The sequence below is a fragment of the Mustela nigripes genome, chromosome 12 (genome assembly GCF_022355385.1).
Source record: "Mustela nigripes isolate SB6536 chromosome 12, MUSNIG.SB6536, whole genome shotgun sequence".
Taxonomy (NCBI): domain Eukaryota; kingdom Metazoa; phylum Chordata; class Mammalia; order Carnivora; family Mustelidae; genus Mustela; species Mustela nigripes.
The window spans coordinates 6,782,891-6,796,509 of record NC_081568.1 but is presented as its reverse complement, the minus strand read 5'-3'; the positions used below and the strand labels follow the sequence as shown (position 1 = coordinate 6,796,509).

The window sequence follows — 13,619 nt, the reverse complement described above, 5'->3', positions numbered from 1 at the left end:
GAGCTCTGATGGTCTGAGTTTTCTTTTCTCCCAGACATGTCCTTGAATGACACCTTCCTTTTGGGACGCTCCGATCCTCGGCACGTGTGTTCATAGTCGCCGGGCAGTCAAGGACATTTTCCTTCTTGTAACTCTGCATGTTTGCCCATGCTTGCTGACCTCCAGTTCTTCTCATCTGTTGTCCCCTCAATGTCGTTTGGGCTCTCCTACCTAGAGGTCCCCCTGTCTTAATAGAAAATACCTTCCCTTTCTCCTCTACACATAAGTATGTCCATGGCCCTGAACTCTGAGTCAGAGCCTTGGGAGGCTGTGTACGTACAACTGTCCAGAAGAGGGAAACCAAATGCTTCTCTTTCTTAAAAATTGAGAAGATGAAAGAGAAAGGATTGTTCAGTCCCATGGACTAGTCTTCCGTGTGACTGTTTAGAGAAACTAAACCATGTGCCTTAGTGGTTCTCGCCTTTGGAGGCATCTCAGCCATGGCCCGTCAGCTCTCTCTTCCCGGAAGGATGCGTGTCTCCCACGTTCCCACAAATGGGAGGCTGACATGCGGCTCTGTTGTTCGCCTCTTGGTCTTTCCCTGCACTCACAGTTGCCCCGTCTTTGCTCCGCTCCACCAAACCCAAGGCTGTCCCTTTCCCTCCTCGTTCCGCCACCATCATGTCCATCCATCTTGGAACGCGTCTCCCTTGCATTGTTGTAATCCATTCTCCCCTGGTTGGCATCTGCTCCCTCCGGTCTTCCTTCTGGTGGGCTCTTTGAAGACCAGACACCACACTTAACACATGAAGAGCTCCAGAGATCTCAGGGAGCTCCAGGCCACCAGTCGGATGAGGCAGAAACCCGGGGAGCCCAGTCTCCACTCTCGAACTCGGCCGGTGCCGCTTTATCTCTCGAGCTCTGTGGTCCTTTGAATTGCTCCCTTGTCGTAAAGGTCAGTGATGCTACTTCCCGTCACCCTCTTCTGTTCTCTTCTCCAGGTCACCTTTCTCCCTTCACTCTTTCCACTTCTATATTCTGTTCTTTTCCACAGTGGTGGCCTTTGCTCACTTTGCCTCATCAGGTGGACTCCCCTCGGCTTGGCCTGGCCCTGAAGCCTTCACAATCTCTCCAGAGTTTTCCTGGTTTGGTGAAAAAAACACTTGAATCTTATCAGCATTTGCCCTCTGGAAACTGCACTCTCCAAATGACTTCTCCTGGTTTCTGGAAACCAGCTACCATTTGTCCTTACTTTCTACTCATTAAGACAGCATTTTCTGTTCTGGGCTTGTGTCCATTTCCCGATATTCATCTTGGGTTGCACACACCGGTCGTATGGAAATGTGCTTTGTAACGCCCTTTACGTGATGCCCTACAGGATTTAGCACTTATTAAGAACCATGACATTGCAGGTGATGGACTTCGCCTCGCAGATGAGAGTCTCTCTGCCTTATGTCTGAATCCAGATGGGGAGAGACAGGTCAGGAAGAGTCTTGCATGCTGCTGTCCTCTAGAAGCTAAATTTCTGTGTAGAAAGTGGATAACTAGATTTAAATAGTCTTTCAAATGGCCAGATATGTCTTGCTAAGTTTGCTTATGGGCAGAGCAATCTCCTTCTCCCAAGAAGCTATAACCTAAGGAATGCCAGGTTGTTTCCTTCTTGTTTTTTTTGCTTGTTTGTTTGTTCATTTGTTTCTCTCATTTGGCTTCATTTCACTTGAAGTGTGAAAGGCCGAGGAGAAATGTGACTCATCTAAGGCTAACGAAGGCCCTGTGTAGTTGGCTAGTAATTGACAATATGAATGTATAAGTTGAAGTAGAGAGTATAGAATTAGGACCATTGTTTGTAAATAGTTATTCAACTTTTCTGGAATAACTGTTGGTCTTTTAAATTAAGGTTGTTTGATGTCATTTGGAGAGTCTGCAGATAAATCTAAAAATACAATAACCTAAGAAGTATATGGCGTGAGGCTTCCTGCTAAAATCAGGCTTTAACTTTAATTTGTATTAATAGGATTATGCACCTTATTTGATTCAAGAATGAGAAATGAGTTCTAACTACAGTTTTGCTGACTTCATGTCCATAACCTACTTTATCTTTCAGTGTCTGTGTTTAGAAGATAAACGCCCTGCCTAGATGTTCTCTGTGTGTTCCCATTTTTGGGTGCCTATTTGAAGGGTTTTGTCTTGTTTGTTTCTCCTCTAATTGGCTGCACAGGAAGCTCCATCCTGCATTGTGAGTTTAGCATTTTCTTCGTTGTGTCCCGTGCATTCCGTTGTCTGTGCCCTCACAGCATGGCCAGCACATCTGCCCCCTTTACCGTGCCACCACTCCGCACACGCAGAGCCCCTCCACGCGGAGCATGCCCATGTGTTCAACATCGGTGCAGGGACAGACCGTGGAAAGGTCTGTGGCTTCATATTGCCCTGAACGGCTTCCTTTTCCTCTTGGTTTCCCCATCACAGATACTGCAACGAACACTTGCTGTGTCCCCCGCACATGTTCTGGACAGGCTGGGGTCCCTGGGAACGGTGCACAGCCCAGTGTGGGGGCGGCATTCAAGCTCGCCGCAGGACCTGCGAGAATGGACCTGACTGCGCAGGCTGTAATGTGGTGAGTACGGACCTTGGCGTTTCCAGCCCATGTCCCGAGCCAGCACACACTGGGTGCTCTGCATACACTTGATACATGGCAAGCATTAGGTGTTCTGCAAACACGAAGGACTCTGGACATACTTGATACACTGCAAGCATTAGGTGTTCTGCAAACACTACATGCTTTTTAAACTGGAGGCTCTGTACATAGTAGATGCTCTACAGATATCACATGCTGTCACGCACCAGATATTCTGCGAACATTGGGTTTTCAACAGGCACTAGGATGCTCTGCAAACATGAAATGCTCTGTAAACATGACATCTCCAGGCTCAAGGTACTCTGCATGTACTATGTGCTGTAAATCATGTAAGTTTCTCCAGTTAAAGAGAATATTTGGAGGAAATAGTGGACGTTCATAGTAGCTTGGAGGCTTTTTGAATAAAATATTTACTTATGGGATAAACGCCCGCTGGAGTTCTTCAATTCTGATTTCTGAGCTGTGACAGAGCTTCAGTCTGCTTACCTCTGCTCACGATACTCAGTTTGGGAAAATGGTATATAAGGTCTCCACAATGAACCATGCTAAGGTATAGAACTGAGACACTCTGAGGTTTGAGAAACTTTGTGGAGCTCTTGTTAGAGCACACTGGGGCCAGTTCAGAGGGAATCGAAGACAACTTACAGTTTTGTTTTTCTTCTGCCTTAGCAGATCATATTTCTTTTAACACTCTAAACCCTTAAATAAAATTCCACTCGTGCAAGCACTTTTCCAAAGGCCCATTGTTCCTCTTCCTGCACCACCTGCAAGAATGACTGAGTGCTGAAGGCCACTGGGCTTCCACCTCGTTCAACTTCCCGCGCACTGGCCCCCCAAGAGGACATGGTGGGTGGGCGTGTGCTGGGGGAGACGTTCCGTGCCAGAAGGGCTGGCTTGGCCTCATTCCTCGCTGATCTTTCCAGTTGTCCTTTGCATTGCATTCATAACCTTGGTCCCTGAGGCTGAGCGATGTGTTAGTGCTTCAGGAAAGCACAGTTACACATTCCAGAGAGACCTGGAGAACTCAGACAGAGGGAGAGGGTAGAGCCATTTTTGTCATATGCCCAACCCGAGGAGATTTCTGTTATTGGGATTCGCAGTTGGATTCCTTCCCCTTCTGTTGCCGTAGCTTTAATAGAAGCTCTTGTTTGTTCTAGAAACACTTCTTTCTGGGTTGGCTTGGCCTTAATTTTGGCCATGAAGAGTGGTCAGTGTGGAATGATAAATGAAGACTCTTAGTGCCAGTTTGGGATGATAAAGGTATTGCTATTTCAGATGCTGAAACTTAAAATTATTTATTAAAATATGCAGAGTAAATCTGTGAACACTCAGTTGCTCTAGGAAAACAGTTCAAATGGAGTAGCTTTATTATTTACTGAAATACATCATTTCCTGCTTCTGGTGGCTCAGCGTCAGAGACGGGGATCCCCACTCATATGTCAAGGTCCGTCTCCTCAGCTGGGCTTCCGCAGGGCTGGATGACCTGGGTCGATCTTGCACTTTAGTTTCTTAAACTTTCCAGTACAGAGAACTCAGAGAAAACATTTCAGGCTATTCGTTTTCTTATTATAAATTGACTTCAATAATTACATTTATTAACAGTTTAATGAAAGAAAGAACTGTATGAAGGAAAGTATAGTAGATCTATGTAGTCACTGGAGAGAGAGAGAGAGAGAGAGTGTGTGTGTGTGTGTGTGTGTGTGTGTGTGATACATCTGATTATAAATGTAAAAACTGAATGTCTTCCTGACGTGTTAATGTGTTTATTGCTTTGCATCCAAATTTGTGGAACTATGGTTTATGCAACAAATGTAACATCAGTTTTCAAATCCAGACAAATGTCATGTGTGTCTCTAGTGAGCCTAATGTCAGTTCTTGGGTGTGTTAGTTTGGGGCGGGGGGAGTTGTTTGTTTTTTCTTCCCAGTCATGTACTTCCAAGAAGGTATCACTATGGCACGATGGGGCAGTCTGCTTTTTTTTTTTTTTTAAAGACTTTATCTATTTATTTGAAAGAGAGAGAGAGAGAGAGAACACAGAGGGAGAGGGAAAAGCAGATTCCCCATGGAATGAAGAGCCGGACGTGGGACTCAATTTCAGGGCTCTGGTATCTTGACCTGGGCCAAAGACAGACGCTTAACCGACAGCTGCCCAGGTGTTCAAGCATTCTGCTCTTGTATGATAGAAACACAACATTTATTTTTCTTCTCCTGTGGCTTTTCCCACTTACTGCAGTTCCTTTCTCTTTGAAGGCATTAATGCCAAGTGAGTGACAGAAACAGGAGGAAGGAGAGGCTTGGCTTTGTTGGATGGCTGCAAAAAATGGATCTCATCAGTTCAATCCCTAACTTTATTTTAAAATGATAGTTACTTAAAGTTATATGCTGATTGTCAAATTCTTGCTATAGTTTATAAATCTTGAGCCCTGAAGTAGGATCCTTTTTCATGGAGGTCTTCTAGAAGGTAATAGCTGTTAAGTGTACGTAACATTTTGATTTTTGGGTCATGAAGTTGATGACCCACTTGCCAATGTCTATATGGCTGATGACTCATGTGGCATTTCTAAATCTATCTTATCCTCCAAGAAGGGGACAATGGTCCCTTCCCCCACAGGACAACTATGAGTATCAAAGGTGGTGATGCTTGAGAGACTCTGGCCTTTCCTTCTTACCCTTATTTCTGTTTGTTACTCCTGGACTCCAGCTGCTTCACCAAGTCAAGCTTACCGAAAATGACAGTATGCCAACGCCATGTTTTTTACACAGTAAAAGACACATCTGTGGGAATGATAAGAGCTCGAATTCCTGAGGACTATAGCAGTTTATAGAAAAAGCGTTGATTTCAAGTATGAACAAGATATAAAAGACAAGAATCTTTTCTTGATCCACCATGTTAAAATGGAAATACTATGAAAAGATTTTCCAAGTGTCATCTGTGAAATTCATATGTTCTTGTCTTCAAATAAATCTCCAAGCCTTCAAATAAATCTCAATAAGAAGTTGAGTTCAGACAAGTGAAGGGCCCCCTTTAAAGCTATTATCTTTTTCCTCAAAACCCTACTCTTAAAATTCCAAATGTTGACATTTCTTCAAGATATTGATTTCAGTATAAGGTAGTTCCATTTTTAACTTTTTGAGGACTGCAATACTGTTTTCCCAAGTATCTGCACTATTTTGCATTCCCCCAATAAGGTACCAGGGTTCCAATCCCTCCACATCCAGAAGAACCAAAATCATGATCTTGGGGATATCTGCTCTCCTGTGTTCAGTGCAGCACTATTCATAGGAGCCAAGTGTGGCAAGTCTAAATGTCCATTGAGAGATGAGTGGATAAAGAAAATGTGTGTACAAATGATCAAATACTATTCAGCATTTACAAGGAGATTGCACGGTGTGCAAAACACAGATGAACCTTGAGGACATCTTGCTACGAGAACTTGGCAGACACAGAAAGGCAAATACTGCCTGGTGACACTTACATGAGGTATCTACAATAATCACATTCATAGACTCAAAAAGGGGAAGGGTGGTGGAATCAAGGAGCCCCAAAGGGACATGGGGAGAGGGAAACAGGGAGTTTCTGATCAATGAGCGCAAAGTTTCAGGGAAACGAGAGGAGCAAGTTCTAGAGGTCCGCTTATACGGCATTGTACCTTCAGTGTCATACACAGTTTTGGGGGTAGACTTAATGTTAAATGTTCTTACTGCAGCAAAATAAGATAGAATGAAATAATAAAAAAATAAAGTTGAGGGGTAAAAGTTCTGAAAGTTGAAGGGTTGGTGGCCTGAAGAGGCTGAGGCTGTTTGGAAAGCTGATTGACCCAGAGTGGAGGCCTGGATCTTGTGTAGCCAGAAGTGGTGTGAACCTGGGGCCCACCACAGTCCTAATGTCTATCTTCTTCAGTGCAAGTCTGAGGCAAAGCCAGCTAGTGTCCAAGCTCCCAGAGCCCTGACATTGCCGATTCTCTGATCCTGCTATCTCTTCTCTGGACCTTGGGGGCACATGTATCCAGGTGACTCAGTGACCGCTTCCAGCACCTGTCCCTCCCTAGAGCCTGAATCCTCAGCCAAGTTTATAATGAGACTCTTGATGACACACAAGGACATTTAAGGGTCAGACATTTCCTCTCCACTTGCAAGTAAGCATCTCTAAAACCAAACGGCTGGCTGGGCTTCTCTGGACCTCACTGCTCTTCCACGACATGCCAACACGCATATGACCTCACAGGGCAGAGAGGGAGCATGGCGGGGTAGGGAGATGGGGAGCCTCTGAGTCACGAGGCACTGCAGATGCTCTTCCGCCTTCCCCATCCACGTCCCCAACTGAAATATGAGGCATGGACCCCTGCGGTTGTCTTCATTTCTAACCTGTTTTGATATGACCTAGTAACCGTCGTGCTAATTATTATGTCACATCTTACAGATCCTGACTTACTGGGTAATGTCAGATGAATGATTGAAATGAAATTATAATTAAACATACTGGAGTTACTCTTTAGTCATGCTATGATAGACTAAAGTCCAGCATTACCTGATAAAACGCTCCCAGTAACCCTGCATGGTAAAGGAGAGAAATCTGGGGAAATGAAGATATTGAACGCATAGCCACCAAGAGCTGGGTACATTCTCTTTGTCTTTGGTTCAGTGACAATAGCTCTAGGAATGTGACTTTATCAGTGTTTTTGGAGGAGGAAAATGAGACAGCCCAGGTAGGTAACGTGTCAGAGGGCACGGAGCCTATCTGCAGAGAAGCAGTGCCTCTGGGAGAAGTTGTCACCATTAGGGATTTCTTCTCCAATCCCCCATTCCTCTCCCCGCTGTGAGGAATCAGGTGAGAGGTGACAGAGTCTGTGGGAGTTTTGCCACCTGGCTTTGAGCCTATGTCCCATCAGTGCCCTGACAAGTCAAAGGGATAATTATTTGATTTAAAATAGCTAGATCACTTCAGAATAGCCATTTTGGGGTTAATGATCTTTGGCCTATTTTTGTTTCATTTTTAACCTTTTCTGGATAATACCTAGCAACCATCATGATAATTGTTCAAGCAAGTCCCTATAAATCCTAGCTGAGCACATAGCGTCTGATGAAATGCTGAATTGAAATTATAACAAAGCACACTGGAGTTGTTATTTAGGCATGTTATGAGAGGTCGGCATTCTGTATTATGTAATAGAATATGGAACTTTTATTGAGTACCTATTGTATACTGTAAACTACACTAAGCAATTAAAAGTTGTTATGTTTATTCTCCCTGTATTCCAGCAAGGTAGATTTCATTAGTGCCTCACTTAGAGATGGGAAACTCAACCTGAGAAAGATTAATGAACCTGTCCAGTAGCAAATGGCTGGTGGGAGACTGGGCCAGCATTTTGAGAACTGGCTCACAGGCACACATTGACCTAAATGATGTAACTCCGTTTGCCTAATTCCTTTGCTGGATGTTCGGTAATAAATGAGAGGACTTTATTTTTCTTTTCCTTTTATTGACTACAAAGTGTATCTTAGAGGAAAGAGGAACTTTCTCTGTCCATTAGCGTCCTTGATTTTCAAAAGCCTGTAGAGATTCTCATGACCATGGAACGTAACTGAAGATGAATGCAGAACACAAGTCTTCTATGTTTTGGCTGAAAATTACAATCCATGAAAAGAAGGAGGACATCACAATGTTATGATCTATAAATGGAATTGCTTCCCAAATTATTGTAACTCAAAGTTCCTCGGAGGTTTCAGCAGATGGTGGAAGAGTAGAGCTACAGCAGGGTCAGACACAACAAGGATAATTCAAAGACAGGAATGGACATCGCGCCGCTAGCGCTGTGTTTATTACGGAAATGTCACACAACGTGTGAAACAGTTGACCAGACGCTGATATATGCTCTCAACAGGAAGCATACAAGAGGCTCTGTTTCTTAGAAACAAGAGAGGCAGCCTACAGAAGACCCTGACAGGTCAAGAAGAAAGACGTTAAGATCGATACGTCCTGTCAGAGGGATTCTGCGAAGGTGAATCAGAGTTGACAGCACATAGTGAAAATTGTTTGGGTTAAATAATGGCACTATAGATACATTTAGGAGCAAGCAAAACCTGGCAATTGGAAGTTTGTTTATTTTTTTAAAGATTTTATTTACTTATATTGAGAGAGAGAGAAATCATGAGCAGAGGGTAGGAGTAGGGGGGAAGCCGGCTCCCCGTTGAACAAGGAACCCGATGTGGGACTCGATCCTAGGACCCTGGGATCATGACCTGAGTTGAAGGCAGATGCTTAACCGACTGAGCCACCCAGGCCTCCAGGAAGTTTAAATAGGCTGTTACAGATGAAAATAATAGCACTGTCACAAAAAACTCCAGGCTCGTGGAACACACTGGAGTTTGCAAACTTTTGAAAAATGTCATCTCATGCATTCCTGATTTCCCAAATGGGAAAACCAGCGTCCCAAGAGGATGGTTTTGGCAGCCAGAGCCCTGCTGCTGGCAGAGCAAGAACCGGCCCTGGGGCTGCTCAGCACTGAGATGCTCGAAAGCTCCAGATGCTGTGGCCTCCTCAGAAAATACTGAGGCAAGTGCTATGAGATTAACCGGCAGAAGCTAACCTCCCCGCAACCCCCAAAACTGGGTAGATTCAAAGGCACGTAGCAGAAAGGCTCCTTTCCTTCCCTCCTGGATCCATACGGGGATCGCTGGCACCCTGTTTATTTCTCAGTGCCATGCCGTCCGCGGGAGCAGCTCAGCCTCCTCGTAAGGGCACCTGCTTCTCTCCAGCTGGGCAGCGGGCATCTCCTGTACTTGCGGCAGAAGAAACATGAAGTCGGGGCCACGAAAGTGAGCATACACGAGTAGTTGCGGGATTCTTCTTGTTCTTTGTGGTTGTCTGTTTCCTTTGTGCGCACAGGTGGCATGAACAACGGTTACCCCGAGATGCGCACTTCTGCTGTGGGAGACAGGGACCCTTTTATGAGCAGGTGCCCTGGAGGTTTTCCCTTTGTTCTGTTATTTTTCTTTCCTTTGTTCCATGCGTGTTGTGTATGCCCCGGCTAGGCTGCAGGTAAAAGGGTTACTTCCCTTTGGGCCAAGATCCATTTCCGCGCGTTTAGTTGCTGATGCCAGCTGTGTCCCTCCCTGCGGGCCCGTCACAGGCGCGGACTCCTCACCGGGGCTCCTGGAGCAGCCTGTTATGGGCGAGTCTGGAAGCTTTACTTACTTTCATGAGCCAGTTGGCCTTCTACAAGGTACAACTAGTTTAGATACAACTAGTGTAGATACAACTAGTTTTGTGCATTGTTTATGAAAATACCAGGTCATACTTCTAAAATGCCCCGATTTTCTTAAACAAAATGTAATCATTGAAATTAGATAAAATCAAGTACTGGATTCTAAATCAGCTGAAAGCATATGGAACGTCTATAGAAAAAATAGTATTTTTCAGCATCAGTATTATAATTTCTGCAGGCCAGGAATTGTTTGAGGAACTTCTTAGGGATTTTATTATGTATCCCTGCCAGTGAACCACAGATGTGGCATTATTATTAAGATAACCATTTTTCAGGTGTGGAAACATGACACAGAGAGACGTGAAGGCCCAGCTCATGCGAGGGGCAGCCAAACTCAAGCCCAGGCATCCATACTGATGGCCTGTGTATGTCCAGCTAAATTCAGTAGCCTTGTCTGATATTTGAAAAATAATTTGGAAAGGTAAAGTTTAAAAGGTTGCTGTTTTCCTGATGTTACCATAAACACAAATGTGCTTACAGAAATCTGTTTTGCCCAACTATGGTCCACAAGAGATTTGATAAAGTGAATCATTCAAGCTAAAAGCTGAAAAGAAGCAGTCAGTTATCACTAAGAACAAAATTTGACCCTTGGTGGCTTCTGAGAGTGCATGCAATTGAAGAGTCAGAGAGACTAGAGTATCCCTGGGGGAGACCTAGATATCCAGATGCTTCTGGGAGGAGCACCCACCAGTAACTATCCTCCAAAACCACTTTATACAGTTGTGCAGGTTGTGTACTGCATAAATCTGAGGGGTGTTGGAGATCATCTAAGTGTGAGTAGGACCCCTATAGAAGGACAGTGCACAGCCTGTGTGCAATATGCGTGACTGCAAGGCCACCTTAGCCCTGACCACAACACATGAAAACAGTAGTTCTTCAAAGCCTCAGAAATATATGGAGCAATTTCCCCCATCATTTTGAACTGCATTCTGCTTCTTGGAGGTGTAGAAGCTGAGACAGGCAAGCCTCGCATCTTAGCTTGAGCTCCATTTAAAACAGAGCTTGATCACATATTTTATCCTGGCGCTGAATCTACAGCAGCAGATGAGACAGATGAGGGGAGCAAAGCAGGGAGGAAGAAAAAGCCCATATTTGGGTTTGTTTCCAAGGCTACTGCTGTGAACAGCAGGGCAGATACCCTCCAGGATGGCTGAGAAGCCTGTGGAACAGCTGTCATAAGCGCCGAGCCTCATGGGCTCCCCTTCACTGAGGGAAGCTCCTGGCTGCCTAGTCCCTGGGGGGCTCAGAGGAGACCCTGATGGGAGTGAGACCTGTGCCCCTGGGAGACGTGGCTGGCTCACAATTGCCTACACCATGCCCGCAGCTGGGATTATGGGGAAGGGGCTGCCGTGTGGGGGGCCCCCAAAGCCCTTGCTACACCGGGCCCTGAATCCCAAACCTGAGCATGCTCCAACGGGCTAGTGAGCCCAGGAATTCTGATGCTGCCATTCTGTAATTGGAGCTCAGCCCTGCTTCCTAGAATCCCGTGGACTCTTGAACTCGCCAGCCATCATCAGGTGGCTGCGATGCTTATTACTGAGCAGATCGCACTTTGTTTTCCATCCGACACTTTATCTAGCTCAGTGGTTTTCCTCCAGTGCCCCAGTTCTTCCCTTGGGAAGAGCTGTTAGGGAGTCCTGGGAAAGGTCTCTGTTTTCCCTCAATGAGAGGTGCGGGAAGGCTGCTCCCCAGTTGCTGACAGCCTGTGGGGGTGAGTGTCAGGTTGGGGCTGAGGGAAGGAACTAGCATAGCAGAGAGGCAGAGCTGGGGCTCCCCCTTGCTAGGAACTGCCTACCATGTGAGGCCCACGTTCCCCATCACTTCAACTGGTTTGAGTCAAAACCATCCTAACTGCTGTACCGCTCCTGCCCCCCCAGAAGCCCATGGAATCTCAGATCCTCAAGGATGGAAGGGGGGTGGGCACCCCTCCCATCCCACACCCCCACAACCCCCAAGCTTTCTCACTCCTGGCCAGTCTCTGGAAGCTGCCTCTTAAAACCACTTCACAACAGATATTAAAAGGCGTGCTCTTTCTCGATTGTTGTATTTGTGGCAGGCGGTCTAGAATTTTCCTGTGGTTCCCATGAGCTCCGCAAAAGATCCACAAATGATTTTTTAAAAAATATTTTATTTATTTATTTGACACAGAGAGAGAGAGAGAGAGAGATCACAAGCAGGCGGAGAGGCAGGCAGAGAGAGAGAGAGAGGAAGGGAAGCAGGCTCCCCGCTGAGCAGAGAGCCCGACACGGGGCTTGATCCCGGGACCCTGGGATCATGACTGGAGCCAAAGACAGAGGCCTTAACCCACTGAGCCACCCAGGCGCCCCTCCACAAATGATCTTGACCTTCATGAAGAAGGTCACAGCGTGAACCCTTCTATTGCACCATGCTTGTAAAGCGCATTCACTAGTGTTTCCAGATAGTCTTCCACAGAGAAGTGGTTGATCTCCTGGGCTGTAACTTGATATTACACCTTCATCAGCATGGAATGCCAAAACATTGCTTTCATTTGTTAAGAGATATCTCCGGGAAGGGCTTGCAAATCTGAAAGAGGGTCAGAGTAAAAATGCCGTATTTTGTTGAGAGAGGTGCGAGCATTTTGAAGGTAGTATCAGTACACAAAATCAACCGGCCTGCCAGGCTGCGTGCCGAAGTGAAAGTTTGCTGAAATGTAGCCTTGAGAGTTCAGGGATAAAATTTAAGAATGGGGCATGACACCGATGGGGAGAAAAGAAAAATGATGGATGATAGGAATTAATCCATCACAAGTCTGCCTCTAGGATGTATAAATTATCATCTACAATCTCTGGAAATGGCAGTTGGTCTGGAGATCCGGAGGATTTCACAAAAATGTTTTATTTATAGTGTTAGATGAGTCGGTTGCACAGATTTCTTCGACTTTATAAAAAAAAAAAAAAAAAAAAAAACAGGCTTGTTCTTGCCTGTAAGAATTCAAATGCAGTGATGGCAAAGTTAATTGAAAGGAGAAGCTTCCTGAAGAGTGGTTTTTTTCTGTAGAAGTGACTTAGGTGAGATGCACGCAGATTTTTTTTTTCCCCGTTACAGTTTATAAACCAATAAATTCCATGATAAAGACTTTCCAATACTTGACACGAGAACATCTACAATTTACTTAGGGAAACACACTCACTGAGTAAAGTGTTCACAGTCATAAGAATTTCTACGAAATGGCCATGAGTCTGCAAATCTGCCTAGGTCTACGTGAATTTGCACAGAAGAAAGTTGACTTTGGAAGGCACAACAGATTCTCAGCTGTAGGAAAACTCAGGTCTCTTGCAAGTGATGCCAGATCTTTAACTGCAGCAAAACCTGTAATTAAATGTGACTTTCTAAATGTTCGCCTTAGTACAAGTTCCTCGAAAACAATCAGCGAGTGTTCTTTTCCAAGCACAGCTTCAGTCTCTGACTGTAGCCCTGCTGACACTTCTGGGCTAATCGTGGTTTATCCGGAGAGAAGGCTTCTGGAGTCCCGTAGTCCTTACTACGTGGTCAGTTCTGGGTGTCCTTATGTGTGGTCAGTTTCCATAGCTCGCCTTGTCTGTTTCCGGGCGCATCAGGCACTTCCCCTGCAGCGAAAGAGAATGTTCTCTTGCAGTTAAAAAGCAACTGCATTGTCCACCCACACTGGCCTTCAGATGCTGTGCTGTGAAGCTGTCTCATTTGGAGATGAGGACCTCCCGGCCTGATGTGCTGTTAGAGTCAGGGACAGGCTCTCGCAT

General features: G+C 45.4%; 1 protein-coding gene across 2 annotated transcripts in view; it reads left to right on the top strand.

Moving 5' to 3' along the window:
- The window catches only part of SEMA5A (semaphorin 5A), a 444,506-nt gene that overhangs the window by 398,951 nt on the left and 31,936 nt on the right, over window positions 1-13,619 (top strand). For both annotated transcript variants that reach the window (XR_009407368.1, XM_059416873.1), the window contains exon 17: window positions 2,446-2,593. Coding sequence is in view for 1 of the 2 variants with exons in the window: in XM_059416873.1 (XP_059272856.1) it covers window positions 2,446-2,593 (148 nt within the window). In the remaining variant the exon portion in view is untranslated. The remainder of the gene's footprint in view (window positions 1-2,445; window positions 2,594-13,619) is intronic.